General features: G+C 40.9%; 1 protein-coding gene and 1 pseudogene across 3 annotated transcripts in view; both read right to left on the bottom strand.

The window, feature by feature from the left end:
* The window catches only part of LOC124041879 (ras GTPase-activating protein nGAP-like), a 94,094-nt gene extending 75,463 nt beyond the window's left edge, over positions 1-18,631 (bottom strand). Inside the window, exons 1-2 of one of the 3 annotated variants that reach the window (XM_046359983.1) lie at positions 18,356-18,631; positions 17,851-18,013 (exon numbers count right to left, since the gene is read on the bottom strand). In XM_046359983.1, the coding sequence (XP_046215939.1) occupies positions 17,851-17,977 (127 nt within the window). In that variant the 5' untranslated portion in view covers positions 17,978-18,013; positions 18,356-18,631. Of the gene's footprint in view, positions 1-17,850 lie in introns of all 3 variants that reach the window. The other 2 variants (XM_046359982.1, XM_046359985.1) reach the window with 2 other exon arrangements.
* Positions 8,394-9,335, bottom strand: LOC124041880 (annotated as a pseudogene).
* Positions 18,632-19,204: the final 573 nt, after the last annotated feature.

The raw sequence follows: 19,204 nt of genomic DNA, 5'->3' as shown, positions 1-19,204 counted from the left end.
CGATACGGATTGAATCGAGCCCCTAATCTCCCCATCACTCTTCTGCACACACAAAAAAAAACATTTCAAACCCATTATGGTGCTATTCAGCTGTGTTTGCCTCTTGTTTCTAGATAGCACAACTTTTGCAGCACTGACCTTGGCTTGGCAATGGAGAGAGGACTGATCTTCCAGTTCAGGGAGCATTTCTCTCCTTTGTTAATAATAATAATAATATATGTTGAAGATGACCACAGTCATGATACATTCTATGGGTGGTCCCGGGGATCCCCACTACCCTCGTTACAAGCGCCATAGAGCTAGAAGGTTGAAGATGACCAATGAACCATGTTTCTCTCCTTTCATCAATGAAGCACAACCATGGTGTGAGGTTCATATCTAGCCTATTAGCGGTCTACCAATAAATGTTAGAACTATATTATTAAATAATTTTATATTCATCAATTTGTAATGACCGGCAGGAGGAGGGGACAAAGAAATAAGAGGTTCAGACAACTTTGTATTTCAAATGGGATGGTGACTTGACAAGGACAGGGTACTGAAAACATTGTTTGATGATAGGGATCCTCTGGCCCTAAACAGATTAGGTCACAAGATCCAATCCTCCATGTAGACACTAGGCTTATACATCCCTGTATGGTGTGTAAAGTGTGAATAAGCTGAAAGAGACAAGGCAGACTCCCACAGGCCCAATTCAATATGAATCTATTGCTTCTACACCTGCATTGCTCGCTGTTTGGGATTTTAGGCTGGGTTTCTGTACAGCACTTTGAGATATCAGCTGATGTAACATGCGCTATATAAATATATTTCATTTGATCAGAAAAGCTGCAGACAGACGTAGAGGTTATCACCTGGCCCTGTTGAACAGGCTCCTACCATACGATCAGATGGTGCTCTAATACACTGCCAAATATCCTTAAGCGCTTCAGTTGCCAAGTTGCCTGCTGCTACTGAACAAACTGAATTGAGCCACCCTTCCCTGCACTCCTGACCCTTAAGCAGGATTTTCAACAGCCATTTATTTCTGCCTCACTCGGTCTTGGCAAGCCTCCTTCGCCTTGCAGAGCACCGAGGGTTGATGTGCAATTGAAAAAACATTTTCAGTAATTTTATGCTTAGAATGAAACAGTCAGCGTAAATAACTCACAAAGAGGAAATGTTTCCAGGCGGATTATATCATGTCATAATATTTAGCGGTGCCTGGGCTTGTAATCTTTTCAACAAAACATGCACAAAGTAGTGGAAAAGGAAGATGTGGATGTATTCTTAGCTATGAGTTTCTTTCATCAGTAGTAGGATTAGAGGTCAACCGATTAATCGGAATGGCCGATTAATTAGGACCGATTTCAAGTTTTCATTAATCGGTAGTCAGTATTTTTTTAAACCTTTATTTAACGAAGCAAGTCAGTTAAGAATACGTTCTTATTTTCAATGACTGTCTAGGAACGGTGGGTTAACTGCCTTGTTCAGGGGCAGAACGACAGATTTCTACCTTGTCAGCTCGGGGATTCAATCTTGATTCAATTCAATGAAATAATTTCAATAATCCCAAATATATTTTGATTTGTTTAACACTTTTTTTGGTTACTACATGACTCCATGTGTGTTATTTCATAGTTTTGATGTCTTCACTAATGATGGGGTTTGAAAATCCAACTGACATTTTCTCCTGAGGTGCTGAGCTGTTGCACCCTCTACAACCACTGTGATTATTATCATCTGACCCTGCTGGTCATCTATGAACGTTTGAACATCTTGGCCATGCTCTGTTCTTATCTCCAACCGGCACAGCCAGAAGAGGACTGGCCACCCCTCAGAGCCTGGTTCCTCTCTAGGTTTCTTCCTAGGTTCCTGTATTTCTAGGGAGTTTTTCCTAGCCACCGTGCTTCTACATCTGCATTGCTTGCTGTTTGGGGTTTTAGGTTGGGTTTCTGTACAGCACTTTGTGACATCGGCTGAGGTAAAAAGGGCTTTATGAATAAATTTAATTGATTGATTGTAGAATCAAAGAAAAACCCTTGAATGAGTAGGTGTTACAACTTCTGACCGGTAATGTAGATCTAGATAGAAATGTATTTTGTGACATATTGTGTGGTGGCCCTACTAGCAGTGACTTTGCTGATAACTACTTGATTGAGGAAAAATGTACTTTAGTATGACTGAGATATGTGGTTGTCCCACCTAGTCGTCTTCAGATGAGTTCACTAACTAAGTCGCTCTGGATACGAGCATCTGCTAATTGACTAACATGTCAAATGCTACCCTGATTCAACCTTAGCAGACCTCAGGTCCCAAGTGGCAGTATGGCACCCTATACATTTTATAATGCACTACTTTTGACCAGCAGGTGATACCAAGATCATGTATGTCAATTGTATATCCATATTGCAGCAATATGACAGCTTAGGTTCTAGGATACCAGGAGGTTGTTTTTCATTTAAATGCATTGAATGCACAGAATGGAGAGTGTATGTGGGTAGACAGTTATTCAGTCATTGTTAAAGACAAAATGTAATAACTGGCTGGATGATTAATTTATATGACAGGCTGTATTGAATGAACGGGTCGAGAGCCATTTCATCTCTCCTGTCTGTTTCAAACACCTTTGGAACTGTGAAGATTAATCAGGGCAAAGGATTGAGGCTTCCATGCAGTAGTTTGATTAGGTAGATCCTGGGATACTAACGCTTCTCTTATACACTTCACCCTAAACACTGCTCACATTGCAGCTTTACATAGAGGGATCTTTCATAACATTTTACCTCAGTCAAACGCTAAAGACCTACACCCGCATAGCCACATGACATCTATCATTGACGCAGACAGCACTCTGTGTGGTGTGTGACAAACCGGAACCTTTGAGTTTTCACTTGCATTGACACCGATGGAGGACAAAGAAAAGGTGATTCAGAAGCAAATGGTAGATTTATCTCGGAAATGTGCAATGCTGCCCAGGTATAGGCCAACTTACTGTAGGCTATGTTCATTTGATATCAGAACTAAGACAAAAACATTTAAGCTTATCCTTCAAAGACCCGGAATTAGATCAAAAACAGGATGGGGACTTCCTGTGTTTTCAAGTAACGCCTGTAATCCCAGAATGTTGTCTTGCAGCCAACGAGTCGGTGTCGAAGGAAAGGGTGGAGGATCTGTAGATACCTGCCCTTTTCTGCATTCATACTCAGGGAGTTCATCAACCACTGGTCTTCTATGAATAGGAATACAACTCAGTCTAAAAACAGAAGGCCATATGGGCAAATAGCTCCTCTATGGACAACATGTGAATTACTGAGGACAAACTACAGACAACAAGCTGGCAGAAATGTGATTGGTTTACGAGTTCAGTTTCATTCCCTTGATTTAAACCATTGTTTAAACCGATAAGTTGGGTAGGTAAATAACAAAACAATGCATTGTTAGGAGAGGTATTCTAAAATAAATCTGTATTAAGCCTAAACTACAGCTAGATGTTATTGTAGTAATTCACTTCAAAGCCTATACGTTCTTCCTCAAATGAGGCTTGGATGAATTGAATATGAGAATGGATGAATATTCCTGTCAATATCAGTTACTAACAGATAAACCCTTTCCTCGGTCTTCAGTCAACCTTTAATAGGCTTATGTGCAATACCCTTTCTCTGGTTAATGCACTTTTTCCAAAGGATTTAGGCAGGGCACCACAAATCCTTACTAACTAATCCTAATCCATATGGTGCTGTTTGAGATTCAGGGACGGCAATTGGATGGAGTTACACAAACTAAACGCATAGGCCTAGAATCTGAAATCTAGGCTACTTTAACAACATCTGCTCCCATAACTGGAAATTGTAATTGTTCTTGTTCTGAGTGTTTACTAGCCTAATTGAAGAAATTGTTGACAGCTGCTACGGTGACCCTGAGTGCCCTATGAGAGGCAGCCATGACAACCAGTCTTTCAGCCTAAATAGAACTACATTTGGCAGCTCAGTCCACATGCAAGAACTAAAAGGCATAATCGTTCTACCATACCTTGCCATTCTGCCCATTACACTGTGGCCAAACTCAGTCCTTGGGACCCCAAGGGGTGGACGTTTTTGGTTTTTAACCAAATCATTACGGTTTGATAATTTGATTCAGCTGTGTAGTGTTCGGGCAAAAACCAAAACGTGCACAGAGTTTGGGAAACACTGGGCTAAACATGGGGTAGCTACTCATTTAACAAAAATGGCTCAATAGCATAAAAGTCTAATTATTCCCCAGAATCACAGTTTTTCAGCCGTCAACCAACTTAAGCGAGAATGTCACCTAGGCTATTACATTTTTTTATTTTATAATGACTACTCAAAATGTAGGTTACTTTGCTTATGGTTACACTGGGATCAGCCAGTCTGCATTTTTATAGAGTTATTTCAGCGTTGGAACGCAGTGACGTTGGAACACTGGTGCCTGTTGCTCTGGAATCCTGGCCACTGAGGTCATTCACAGAGTTGTCTGCTTACATCACAGCCCCGGCAAGTCACTTGAAACAGGCAGGGGAGAGAAGGGAAGTGGCAAACATCCTAAGAGTGCTGGAAGTCAGAGACAGGGTTACTGCTGTCCATGGGCCACAGTACAATCAGACTATCCACTATAGCTAGGCTAGGCTAAAACTCATGTTCTCCAGACCAAAAAACAAACAAATCTAAAGCTCACCTACGTACTCAACTGTTGACACATTCAATTAGGGCTGTGATGGTAATTGAAAAACTGACAGTTATGGATGAAGACCGCCAAGAAAATAAAAAATGTTTAAATAGGCCTACATTAATTTATTTATTTGTATTTACTTCATTTGGGGCGGCAGCGTAGCCTAGTGGTTAGAGTGTTGGACTAGTAACCGGAAGGTTGCGAGTTCAAACCCCCGAGCTGACAAGGTACAAATCTGTCGTTCTGCCCCTGAACAGGCAGTTAACCCACTGTTCCCAGGCCGTCATTGAAAATAAGAATATGTTCTTAACTGACTTGCCTGGTTAAATAAAGGTAAAATAAAAATAAAATAAAAAAATTCAGGAAGATAAACTTGAACTGATAGCGGGAGTGTTTACTAAGGATTAAAAGCAATTGTTTTGCTAATTTAGTCTGTCTACATCTCTTTCTTCTAACTGTCGTTCGATGCTCGAGCAGCGAATCCGCTAGATGCATGTGGGTGTAGAAGTGCTAGCCTATTGGCTATGGCACCTGAGTGCCATTTTTACCATAGTAAATAAAAAAAATATAACATTTTTTAAATGGTTTGATATGTGGACTTTCTTTTATACAACACACATTTTCATTGCTTACTATTAAATAAATGTGCATTTCAAAAAAAGGGTGGATATGTCTGACTATTCATTAATTATGCAACAGCAGTCAACAAGGTTGTTCTGGCTCTGAAGCATATAATGCACTAATGTGTCAAATGGACAACGCATCAATCCTGTCCAACCTGGCATGGTATAATTTGATGTGGAATCTTTCATTAAATGTATAGCCTAATCAACGATATATAGGATATGAATATGTTGTGTGTGTTTGCTTCTATTTTAATGATTGTGATAGTATGAAGATGAAATGTACATAGAGATGTTTCCCCTTTATACTTTGCTTGTCTATTATCTTATACCCTACTTTCAGAAAGCCAAAGGTAGGCCTAGGTTTTTTAAAATATGTTTTAAGGAAAGGATAAATATTTGCTTATGTCTGACATACTCTGGTGGCTTTGATTGATGGGTCCTTTTACTGGGGAGTGCGTGTGTGAGTTCGCTGATTATCTCTATAGGCCTATATGTCCATTCAGAATGTTTTCCAAAGTAGCCTGTCTGGACTCTCTCTTTAATAAGAATCAAACGCTCCGGTCATGATTTAATCTTGTAAAAGGTCCATTTTCAGTAAAGGCCCTTTTCTCACCAAGTCCATTATTTTTGTCCAAATAACTAGGAAGAAAGAAAATAACAGAACATGTCTTGTTTATGACGCAGGTTCACACCAGTTGTGAAATCAGTCAATTATTTATTCAAAATTGGTTAACAGATGCAAATATCAAACCCATCTACCTGGGACACTACCACTGACAGGTCTATGGGTTCGTTGTGTGAATCAATTCATTCATTTCTCTCGGCCTGTTTTTTACGTTTGCAATGCATCAGTGCAGCAAGGTATCAATTTAGCCTATGTAATCACATCCCACCAGAGCTAGGCTACATGTCGCTCTCGCCATTCAAACTTGTAGTCCACGTTATATTCATTCAGCAGGCAAGAGGTTTGATTGATGCTTTTCTCCTCGAATAGGCCTAGTATATCGTTTTTAAAACAGCTCGAAATAAGTTTCAAAATACACTACAGTTCAAAGGTTTGGGGTCACTTAGAAATGTCCTTGTTTTCCATGAAAACATACATAAAATGAGTAGCAAAATGAATAGGAAATATAGTCAAGATGTTGACAAGGTTATAAATAATGATTTTTAATTTAAATAATTATTGTGTCCTTCAAACTTGGCTTTCGTCAAAGAATCTTCCATTTGCAGCAATTACAGCCTTGCAGACATTTGCCATTCTAGTTGTCAATTTGTTGAAGTAATCTGAAGAGATTTCACCCCATGCTTCCTGAAGCACCTCCCACAAATTGGATTGGCTTGATGGGCACTTCTTAAGTACCATACGGACAAGCTGCTCCCACAACAGCTCAATAGGGTTGAGATCCAGTGACTGGCTACTCCATTACAGACAGAATACCAGCTGACTGTTCTTCCCAAAAAAGTTATTGCATAGTTTGTAGCTGTACTTTGAGTCATTGTCCTGTTGTAGGAGGAAATTGCCTCTAATTAAGCACATTCCACAGGGTATGAAATGGCGTTGCAAAATGGAGTGATAGTCTTCCTTCTTCAAGATACCTTTTACCCTGTACAATTATCCCACTTTACCACCCCCAAAGAACCCCCACACCATCACATTGCCTCATTCATGACAGATGGCGTCAAGCACTCTTCCAGCATCTTTTAATTTGTTCTGCATCCCACGAATGTTCTTTGGGACCCAAACACCTCAAACTTAGATTAGTCTGTCCACAACACTTTTTTCCAAACTTCCTCTGTCCAGTTTGTGTTATTTTGCCTATCTTTTATTTTTGTTGGCCAGTCAGAGATATGGCTTTTTCTTTGCAACTCTGTCAAGAAGGCCAGCATCCCAGAGTCATCTCTTCACTGCTGATGTTGAGACTGGTGTTTTGTGGGTACTATTTAATGAAGCTGCCAGTTGAGGACTTGTGAGGCGTCTGTTTCTCAAACTAGACACTAATGTACTTGTCTTCTTGCTCAGTTGTGCACCAGGGCCTCCCACTCCTCTTTCTATTCTGGTTAGAGACAGTTAGCGCTGTTCTGTGAAGGGAGTTTTATTTTATACCTTTATTTAACTAGGCAAGTAAATTAAGAAGAAATTCTTATTTTCAATGAAGGCCCAGGAACAGTGGGTTAACTGGTCTAGGAACAGTGGTTTAACTGCCTTGTTCAGGGGCAGAACGACAGATTTTTACCTTGTCAGCTCGGGGATTCGATCTTGCAACCTAGTTACTAGTTCAATGCTCTAACCACTAGGCTACCTGCCGCCCCAGTACAGAGTTGTACGAGATCTTCAGTTTCTTGGCAATTTCTCGCATGGAGTAGCCTTCATTTCTCAGAACAAGAACAGACTGACGAGTTTCAGAAGAAAGTCCTTTGTTTCTGGCCATGTTGAGGCTGTTTTTAAATTTATTTCACCTTTATTTAACCAGGTAAGCTAGTTGAGAACAAGTTCTCATTTGCAACTGCGACCTGGCCAAGATAAAGCAAAGCAGTGTGACACAGACAACAGAGTTACACATGGAGCAATCAATAAACAAGCCAATAACACAATAACAGTCAATGACATAGTAGGAAAAAGTCTATATACAGTGTGTGCAAAAGGCATGAGGAGGTAGGCAATAAATAAGCCATAGGAATTAATAATTACAATTTAGCTGATTAACACTGGAGTGATAAATGAGCAGATGATGTGCAAGTAGAGATACTGGTGTGCAAAAGAGCAGAAAAGTACATCAAATAAAAAGAGTATGGGGATGAGGTAGGTAGATTGGGTGGGCTATTTACAGATGGACTATGTACAGCTGTAGCGATCAGTTAGGTGCTCAGATAGTTGATGTTTAAAGTTGGTGAAGGAAATAATAATAATAATATATACCATTTAGCAGACGCTTTTATCCAAAGCGACTTACAGTTAATTGCATTCAAGGTTGAAATTGTTACTGATATTAACTTCCTACAGCACATTTGCTTCATCTTAAATTATTATATACATTTGTATCTATCAAGAATAGGTAACATGTATTTATCATTGTTAAAACCAAAATACACCTTGGCACAATTAATTTAAGATTGGAAATTTCAGTAGTAAGAATTAACATTGAACATTTTAGTTATCGGTTATTCTGCATGTGAACAACCCATTAGATGTGTTATGATTTCGTTAGTGTAGTACTTTTGTAGTATGCGAGTGAAGTCCTTCACATCACCCCAGTCAATTTGCCTGGTTGTACCATCTTGCTGCACTGGTATTCACAGGCCTGTCCTTGTAATGTTCTGCAGCTTCAGAGGCACACCCTGTGCCTTCTTACTTCAGTAATCAGGGAGAAGATCTTGGGAGTCTTCACTTCCTCACAGACGCAAGGTAAGCATACCAAAATAAGGCCACCATGTTGGCAAACAGCACTCGAAACTCTACAGGCACATAGTTGATGTTGATGAACTGGAAGGGGTCCACACTTTCCAGTTCATCTTCAAGGCAGGCCAATAACTACTATTCACTTTGCTCTGGAAGTCTGCCCACCTCTTACCCTCCAGGATGTTCATAACAAAGAAGAAAAGCAGCAGGAATGCAGGGGCGAAGACGAGGCGATCCAAGAGCAAGCGTTTCACCATGCAGTATGGAACAGTGGTAGGCATCAACACCTCCATAAGTTGGTAAAAGTAATGGCTTACAGGCCCAGTAATGAGCAACCCATAAAAGGCAAAGCGGGCAGGTCCTGAAATGTCAATCTCCTTCACTGGGGTCCCTTCTTTGGCCTTTCGTTTTGCTTCCAATGCTTGCGATAGAAGATTTCCCATTGCTGAGAGAATGCCACTCGTCACAGATTTGGTAAGAATTGGGTAATTCTTCAGCAGAATCAAGTATTGATGCAGCAGTCGCACATGGAAGGCAGAGTCTCGAATCGGTAAACTTTGTACAGGCATTGTCACGCTAGATATGTTGCATTTAGACGATACGTTTTGTGTTTGAAGGACCACCACCGTACAGATGTGTCTGGCCCGATGAAATAAGTCTCCAACTTCAGCAATTTTTGCAATTCGTTCCAGTCACTGGCAGCAGAGAACTGGAAGGGAAGGCGGCTAAACGAGGTGTTGGCTTTGGGGATGATCAGTGAGATATACCTGCTGGAACGTGTGCTACGGGTGGGTGTTGTTATCGTGACCAGTGAACTGAGATAAGGCGGAGCTTTACCTAGCATAGACGTATAGATCACCTGGTGCCAGTGGGTCGGCGACGAATATGTAGCGAGGGCCAGCCGACTAGAGCATACAGGTCGCAGTGGTGGGTGGTATAAGGTGATTTGGTAACAAAACGGATGGCACTGTGATAGACTGCATCCAGTATGCTGAGTAGAGTGTTGGAAGCTATTTTGTAGATGACATCGCCGAAGTCGAGGATCGGTAGGATAGTCAGTTTTACTAGGTTAAGTTTTGCAGCGTGAGTGAAGGAGGCTTTGTTGCAAAATAGAAAGCAGATTCTAGATTTGATTTTGGATTGGAAATGTTTAATATGAGTCTGGAAGGAGAGTTTACAGTCTAGCCAGACACCTAGGTATTTATAGTTGTCCACATATTCTAGGTTGGAACCGTCCAGGGTGATGATGCTAGTCGGGCGGGTGGGTGCGGGCAGCGAACGGTTGAAAAGGATGCATTTGGTTTTACTAGCGTTTAAGAGCAGTTGGAGGCCACGGAAGGAGTGTTGTATGGCATTTGGAGGTTAGTTAGCACAGTGTCCAAGGAAGGGCCAGATGTATACAGAATGGTGTCGTCTGCTTAGAGGTGGATCAGGGAATCTCCCGCAGCAAGAGCGACATCATTGATACAGAGAAAAGAGTCTGCCCGAGAATTGAACCCTGTGGTACTCCCATAGAGACAGCCAGAGGTCCGGACAACATGCCCTCCGATTTGACACACTGAACTCTATCGGAAAAGTAGTTGGTGAACCAGGCGAGGCAGTCATTAGAAAAACCAAGGCTATTGAGTCTGCCGATCAGAATACGGTGACTGACAGAGTCGAAAGCCTTGGCCAGGTTGATGAAGACGGCTGCACAGTACTGTCTTTTATCGATGGCGGTTATGATATCGTTTAGTACCTTGAGCATGGCTGAGGTGCACCTGTGACCAGCTCAAAAACCAGATTGCACAGCGGAGAAGGTGCGGTGGGATTTGAAATGGTCAGTGATCTGTTTATTAACTTGGCTTTCGAAGACTTTAGATAGGTAGGGCAGGGCAGGATGGATATAGGTCTGTAACAGTTTGGGTCTAGGGTGTCACACCCTTTGAAGAGGGGGATGACAGCGGCAGCTTTCCAATCTTTAGGGATCTCAGACGATATGAAAGAGAGGTTGAACAGGCTGGTAATAGGGGTTGCAACAATGGCGGCAGATAGTTTTAGAAAGAGAGGGTCCAGATTGTCTAGCCCAGCTAATTTGTACGGGTCCAGGTTTTGCAGCTCTTTCAGAACATCTGCTGTCTGGATTAGGGTGAAGGAGAAGCTGGGGAGGCTTGGGCGAGTAGCTGCGGGGGAGGTAGAGCTGTTGGCCGGGGTTGGAGTAGCCAGGAGGAAGGCTTTGGCCAGCCGTTGAGAAATGCTTATTGAAATTTTTGATTATCATGGATTTATCAGTGGTGACCGTGTTACCTAGCCTCAGTGCAGTGGGCAGCTGGGAGGAGGTGCTCTTATTCTCCATGGAATTTACAGTGTCCCAAAACTTTTTGGAGTTAGAGCTAGAGGATGCGAATTTCTGCTTGAAAAAAGTTAGCCTTTGCTTTCCTGACTTCCCTGAAAAGTTGCATATCGTGGGGACTATTCGATGCTATTCCAGTCCGCCACAGGATGTTTTTGTGCTGGTCAAGGGCAGTGAGGTCTGGAGTGAACCAAGGGCTATATCTGTTCTTAGTTCTGCATTTTTTTAACGGGGCATGCTTATCTAAGATGGTGAGGAAATTACTTTTAAAGAATGACCAGGCATCCTCGACCGACGAGATGAGGTCAATATCCTTCCAGGATACCCGGGCCAGGTCGATTAGAAAGGCCTGCTCGCAGAAGTGTTATAGGGAGCATTTGACAGTGTAGAGGGATGGTCATTTGACCACGGACCCATAGCGGATACAGGCAATGATCGCTGAGATCCTGACTGAAAACAGCGGATGTGTATTTGGACAGCAAGTTGGTCAGGATAATGTCTGTGAGGGTGCCCATGTTTACGGATTTAGGGTTGTACCTGGTGGGTTCCTTGATGATTTGTGTGAGATTGAGGGCATCTAGCTTAGATTGTAGGACTGCCGGGGTGTTAAGCATATCCCAGTTTAGGTCACCTAACAGAACGAACTCTGAAGCTAGATGGGGGGGGGGGCGATCAATTCACAAATGGTGTCCGGGCACAGCTGGGGAGCGGGGGGGGGGGGGGGGGGGGGGGGTCGATAGCAGGCGGCAACAGTGAGAGACTTATTTCTGGAGAGGTGAATTTTTTAAAGTTAGAAGTTCAAACTGTTTGGGTATAGACCTGGAATGTAAGCCTGCAGAGTTCTGTCATACTCCTCCCCCTTTGGCAGTTCTATCTTGACGGAAAATGTTGTAGCTGGGTATGGAAATCTCAGAATTGTTGGTGGCCTTCCTAAGCCAGGATTCAGACACGGCAAGAACATCAGGGTTAGCAGAGTGTGCTAAAGCAGTGAGTAAAACAAACTTAGTGCGGAGGCTTCTGATGTTGACATGCATGAAACCAAGGTTTTTCAGATCACAGAAGTCAACAAATGAGGGTGCCTGGGGAAAAGCAGGGCCTGGGTTTACCTCCAAATCACCCGAGGAACAAAGGAGGAGTGGGATGAGGCTACAGCTAGTCTATCAAAACTGGTCGCCTAGAGCTTTGGGGACAAAGAATAAAAGGAACAGATTTCTGGGTGTGGTAGAATAGACTCAGGGCATAATGTGCAGTCAGGGGTGTTGTGGGGTGCGGGTACAGCGGAGGTAAGCCCAGGCACTGACTGATGATAAGAGAGATTGTATCTCTGGATAAGCTGGTTATAATGGGTGAGGTCACCGCATGCATGCGTCAGAGGTGGGACAAAGTAGATATGGGTATAATGAGTGGAACTAGGGGCTCCATTGTAAACTAAAACAATGATAACTAATTGTTGAGGCTGTAATCGAACCCACAAATGCTCCAGATACTCAACTAGTCTAAAGAATTGCTTCTTTAAAATCAGAACAGTTTTCAGATGTGCTAACATAATTGCAAAATGTTTTTCTAATGATCAATTAACCTTTTAAAAGGATAAACTTGGATTAGCTAACACAAAGTGCTATTGGAACACAGGAGTGATGGTTGCTGATAACGCGCCTCTGTACGCCTATGTAGATATTCCATTCATCTTTTCCTGTGGCAGTCCTCATGAGAGCCAGTTTCATCATAGCGCTAGCTGGTTTTTGCGATTTCAAAGTTCTTGAAATTTTCCACATTGATTGACCTTCATGTCTTAAAGTAATGATGGACTGTCATTTCACTTTGCTTATTTGAGCTGTTCTTGCCATAATATGGACATGGTTCCTTTCCAAATAGGGCTATCTTCTGTATACTACCCCTACCTTGTCACAACGCAACTGATTGGCTCAAATGCATTAAGTGGAAAGAAATTCCACAAGTAACTTTTAACCAGGCACACCAGTTAAATGTAAATGTTCATTGAAATGCATTCTAGGTGACGACCTCATGAAGTCGGTTGAAAGAATGCCAAGAGTGTGCAACGCTGTCATCAAGGCAAAGGGTGGCTACTTTGAAGAATCTCAAATATAAAACATACATTCGGATTTGTTTAACACTTTTTTGGTTACATGATTCCATGTGCTATTTCATAGTGTTGATGTATTCACTATTATTCTACAATGTAGAAAATAGTACAAATAAAGAAAAACCCTTGAATGAGTAGGTGTGTCCAAACTTTTGACTGGTACTGTATATATAGGCTACTCGTTCAAGAGCTAGAGAGAGGGGGCCAGTGGAGATGCATGAATTGTGCAAGAAGGGAACACTGAAGAAGGCAGAGAGATGTGTCAGTTAGAAGATAATTAATATATTAAACACATCATTCGTATAGCCTATATAATAAACTACATATTAGAGGCCTCCTAAAATGAATCTTGGCAACAACCTATGCTATAGGCAAATGTAAAAGGCAACAAAAAAAACACATCTGCTTGATTGGTCCTTTTAAGTAGGTGGGTGTGCATGTATGCACTCACAAATTCTCTATGTCCATTCAAAAAGTTTCCTAAAATAGGAATAGCCTGTCTGGACTCTAATCAGACAAAAAAAAAGTGTCTTGTTGCAAGGTCAGCATATGTGTGAGGAATAACAACAGGTGCCAATTTCCTCTCTTATTAAATGGGGTACAACTAAATTAAACATAGCCAAGCTCCTTAAATGATTCATCCTATAGGATGCATAGCTTATATCCTCATAATTTCAGTCTAATGGTAACAGTGAAGTTGCAGAGAAAAGCCGTGTTTCTTTTGAGTCTGATCTGCGCCAATCCTCCCCACACCGGTTGTTTGTGGCCGTGTACATTGGCCTGGCCAGTTCTGCCTCCAGAACAAGACTCATGACAATAAACATCAACCAGGTCTTTTTTAAAGCCAAGATTAAAATTATTAAAGCCTGTAATTTCTCAGACAACAACCCAATGTTGTTTGAGTCATTGAGGTATCTGATGTTATCACTGACTCATCCTAGCCACTGAAAATCATATCGACACATTATCTTGGCCTATTCATGGATTACTGAACACGTTGTTAACTGACCCCTTAACATCAAGTTTCTTTCCCAGGATATTAACAAATAAAACTAAAAATAGGCCTGGTAGAACATTCCCAGGATTCCCTCAAGAACAACTACATCCATTGAAAACATAACTGTGCTGAGGTCAAAATATTCCATTTTCATATAGAAAAAGCTCTCTTCCAGTCAATCTTCAAGTAGGCAGCATATTAACATGACACTGTCAACAACATCATTATGCTTCTGTTCTCCAATGTATCACTCCAGTCCTTTAAAGGTTCAGGGTCATTCCATTTCATTACGGCAAGCCATGACACCCACCATCTCAGATTGTTCTAAAAATCATTTCTGTAATTAGACAAAAGATAAGATTATCATTCCTGCAACATTATTTTATTTAAATATAATTTTATCTCTGAGAAATTCAGCTAATTGATTGCACTCAAATTGGGCATTTTAATTTATAGTAATCAATAAATATACTACCTAATGTAACCGATGTGAAATGGCTAGCTAGTTAGCGGGGTGCGCGCTAATAGCATTTCAATCGGTGACGTCACTCGCTCTGAGACCTTGAAGTAGTTGTTCCCCTTGCACTGCAAGGGTGCGGCTTTTGTGGAGCGATGGGTAACGGCGCTTCGAGGCGGGCTGTTGTCGATGTGTGCAGTGGGTCCCTGGTTCGAGCCCAGGTAGGGGCGAGGAGAGGGACGGAAGCTAAACTGTTACACTAACATCTGATTTGGACCAATTTTTTCCTAACAATAAGTAAGACATGAGGAAGACATGCCAAAAAGCCACCCACGGACCCCCCACACCAATGAGCATACAGTTCTTTATGTTTGACAAATTGTATGGATCTGCAGTTCAGCATATTGTTTCTTCATTCTATGTAACGTATTCTCAGTGAATTTGGTGACGTTTTTCTCCCCTGTTAATGGAAATTAGTCATTAAAGTTGTTAGGTTTATGTCCCATCCTACATTCTGGTAAAACCGGTTCAAAACACTAGATGGCAATGTTCCTGCTATTAGGTAGCATATTTTTCTACATATTGGTTTCCTAAGTAGTTTATGGACAATGTATGACAGCAACCCATGCTTTGGTTTGTTTACCTGACCACTTCAATTTTTTTGCACAAATCCAATGCAAGTCAATGGTACCTTTATTAGCATTTTCACACTTCCTATCCAAATCATCATTGAGTTACACAATCAATTGTTTTATACTTTAGGGTGATTTGGACATAAAGTGTGAAAATGCTAATATAGGTACCATTGACTGGCATTAGATGTGCCACAAATGCTAGAAAGTTAGCATTCGAAACAGTGGACAACAAAACCAAAGCATGGATTTCTGTCAACCTTGTCCATAGACTGAATACAGGGTAAGGAAACCAAAATGTCCTTTTGTAACCTGGAACAGCACGATCTAGTTGTCAAAACCTGGTAATTTCAGGATGTAGGATGGGACATAACTTCAATGACTCCTTTATCTGAACAGGAATATATATATATATATATTTTTTTTAATCACAAAAATCACTGGGAATACATCATGTAGGATGAAGAAACAATACTTCCCGTGCCACAGCTCCATACTACTTGTCAGACAGAGAACTGATACTATATAGTCGTTGTTGGGTGGGATTGGTGTGGGGTGTATCCATGTGGGGGCTTTTGACAATTTCTTTGGATTCCTCATGTCTAACTCATCGCAAGAAAAAAAAGTTTGATCCAAATCAGATGTTTGGTACTATATTTATTGAATATTACATGAATCCTATCAATTAAAATGGTACATTTGCAATCGATTATCTAAATTTCTCAGAGATCAAATTATATTTCAGTAAAATCTTACCTTATTTGCACACACTGTATATATACTTTTTATATTGTGTTATTGACTGTATGTTTGTTTATTCCATGTAAATGTAAATGTAACTGTGTTGTTGTTTGTGTCGCACTGCTTTGCTTATCTTGGCCAGGTCGCAGTTGTAAATGAGAACTTGTTCTCAACTAGCCTACCTGGTAAAATAACAATAATAATGTTGCAGGAATGCTAATGTTATCTGTTCCTAACAACAGAAAAAATATCAGGGCAATCTGAGATGGTGGATGTCGAAATCCACTTTCTTGGGCTTTTTGAGGTGGAATGACCCTTCAATAATAATTTTAGAGAGAGGAGCAGGAAAAACCCTAGAAATCAATCCAGTCTATACATGTCATTACAGTTCAATTACCCAAAGTAGCTCTAGGTAGCTTATAGCATGACCAAGGAAATGCAAAGCCAATGCAGGCCTCGACTAATTGTGAAAAATAATTTATGGATGTAAACATCAGCAGAAAAAGATACAGAATGGAATGCAAGCTTATCAAAAAACTATAAAAACATTGAAGAAAATACAGTAGCGGAAAGCAAAGGATGTTTTGTGTAAGCACAATATTATTGAGCATCCCTTTCTATTCATCAAAGTGAGTGAGCTACCATGACAACAGTCCCTACCTATTGGTCTTGTGTGGCTCAGTTGGTATGGCATTGCTTTTGAAATGCCAGTGTTGTGGGTTTGATTTCCACGGGGAACCAGTAAAAAATGAAAATGTATCCACTCACTACTGTAAGTCGCTCTGGATAAGAGCGTCTGCTAAATGACAAATGTTTATGTAAACAAGACCACGGGATGTAGGCTACAAAGGTACATCAGTTCAAATGTAGCTCGCAATTCTTAGATCAAACCCTGCCTGGACGTAAAGACAAGTAATCAATAAATAGAATTGCAATTAATCAAGCCAGTAAATTAACACCGGCTGAGAGCCATTACATTATGCGCTCATCTTCCTCTGATCACAAGTCACAACCATATTGCATAGTGGCGGTAATGCTGCAATCCTATTCGCTACATGTTCACTAGTGAGGAACGTCATTTTCAGAGGGTCAAAACTCACATCCATCACCTTGTAAATTCCTACTGCTCATCATCCAGCCCCAACAATAGGATCTAACTTATTCATGTAGATACACAATAAGGTGCCTGAAAATCCTCCACTACTGGTGGTAGTGGTGAGAATTGTCCCCTGATAATATAGATGTGTTACTGTTTAATTAACTGCTTTTTCTGTATGTTCTGTGTGTAGTCCATGATGGGGCTTTGGAAATAAGCACGCAAAGTATTGGATATTAGGCTACTGCTCAGACCAATGATTTCATATGAATTGAAAGAATGTCAAGAAGAAATTACCTTCATTCATCTTTGGATGTTGCCATATTTAATTTTGGGGAAATATGATGCACATGGAATTCTTAAAGAGCCTTTTGTGTGTTCTAGCCACTTGACAAAAATATGGAATTCAATCTCTCCATCATGACTCACCTTAAACAAATATGACAAAGTAGGAAGTTGGATATCCTTCTGTTGGGTGGCAAATATGTACCAGTGCAATGGCAAATACTCAAATTAAACTTACTGTGATTTTGGCATGATCGAGCAAAGCCAATGTACATAATCGCACAATAGGGACAACCAATGGTGTTCTATTATATATGGGGTAAATTATGTCTATGGTTACTGAGAAGTAGATGCTTGTTCCCTTAAGCCATGTGCCATTTTTTCAACCACGACACTGATGTTATTATGGCAACGTTGGGATAGGATTTTTAGACGTCAAAATGCACAGAACACTTCTCACCTCAGTGCACAATGCAGTTAGAGAGGAGGCTTTGAAAATTGGCTGTCCATCTTACCATATACGCGCACCCATCCTTGTTGCTGACATAAAGAATCCCGCAGGATTCGGTCCACCAATGGATCCAAGGAAAGAAGTCCACCATGAAGAGAATCCACGTCGCCTGTGACTAAGTCGGTCTGCATACTAGAATCACCTTTCCAATAACTTCCAAGTAGAAACTGTGTCCAAATCGGAAAGTCCACGATGTAACGTTAATCATCAAAAGGAAGCAATGACGTTAGCTACTTAATTTAACTGCTGGTGAGTTAGCTTTATGTCAAAACATTACAGTTTAACCGGGCTAAGTTCTCGCGTTTACTAGCTCACGTTAGCTATTTCATTGTTTGGTATAAACTAGCGTTCCAGCTAGTTAGACGAAAGCCCTACCATCATGTTTTCTTTCATACTACTTACTGCGGGCTAGCAATCAACATTGTATTGCAGTCTAGTGGTAAGAATAACCGTTTTTAGCTACACTGTTGACATTGTCGCCAACGGTCTTGTTCCCATATCCTCCTTACCCAGCGATCAGAGGTAGAGTGCTGCTCCAACAGGACCACGCGCAGAAAAAGTCCCGAACGTCTAGTACTATCCCCTTGTTATTCCAAGCAAATGTGTAGGTAGCCAAATAAGTTTGTGTAGCCGTGACGTCACTGATTCGCCCATTCTTGAATACAGGAACCGGTACTCACGAGGTAGGGTTTCTCTTCCCTCTTCCATGGGGGTCACATTTATTATCCAAACCCAAATTTCCACTTCCATCGCATGCCATCGCAAGATTATTGGGATCCAGGAGAGAGCAGAGGATCACAGAGCCAATCGTTTACGCATGGGTTCAAGGCAAAGGGGTGTGCCCTGCTGTGTCAGATTACACATGAACAAGAGTAAGAACAATTATTTAGAAGCGTCTATGATGTGCATATATTATGAACAGAATTTTTGTAAATTATTAGAAATCTTTGAAACACAGACTCCAGCAACGGGACACACTTGAATTGTATTAACATTGCAAATATAGGTCTGATGTAGGTTGCAATTGAATATACTATTTCACTAATAAAAACATAATGGGGCAGCAACTGATGTTCTATTTGATACATTGAATTGATACCTAGCTAATTGTCTTATTTGATTACCATTTAAAATATACAAAGTTGTCTTCAAGTGAGTAAATTAAACTACCATACCTCAATTATGTTATTGCTAGTTTTATAATTTATATCATCAATAGATTACATACTACTTTCAGCATGTCTTATACATGCTTATTTCAATTATGTATATAAACCATTGGTTTATGTCTTTTCACTCATTCTTCTCACAACACCAAACTATGTACTATGTCTCCCCACTGTGGTAAGTATAGTCTG

The sequence above is a fragment of the Oncorhynchus gorbuscha genome, linkage group LG08, assembly GCF_021184085.1.
Source record: "Oncorhynchus gorbuscha isolate QuinsamMale2020 ecotype Even-year linkage group LG08, OgorEven_v1.0, whole genome shotgun sequence".
Lineage (NCBI taxonomy): Eukaryota > Metazoa > Chordata > Actinopteri > Salmoniformes > Salmonidae > Oncorhynchus > Oncorhynchus gorbuscha.
Note: the sequence above shows the minus strand (reverse complement) of the source record. Positions and strands in the feature narration are given on the sequence as shown.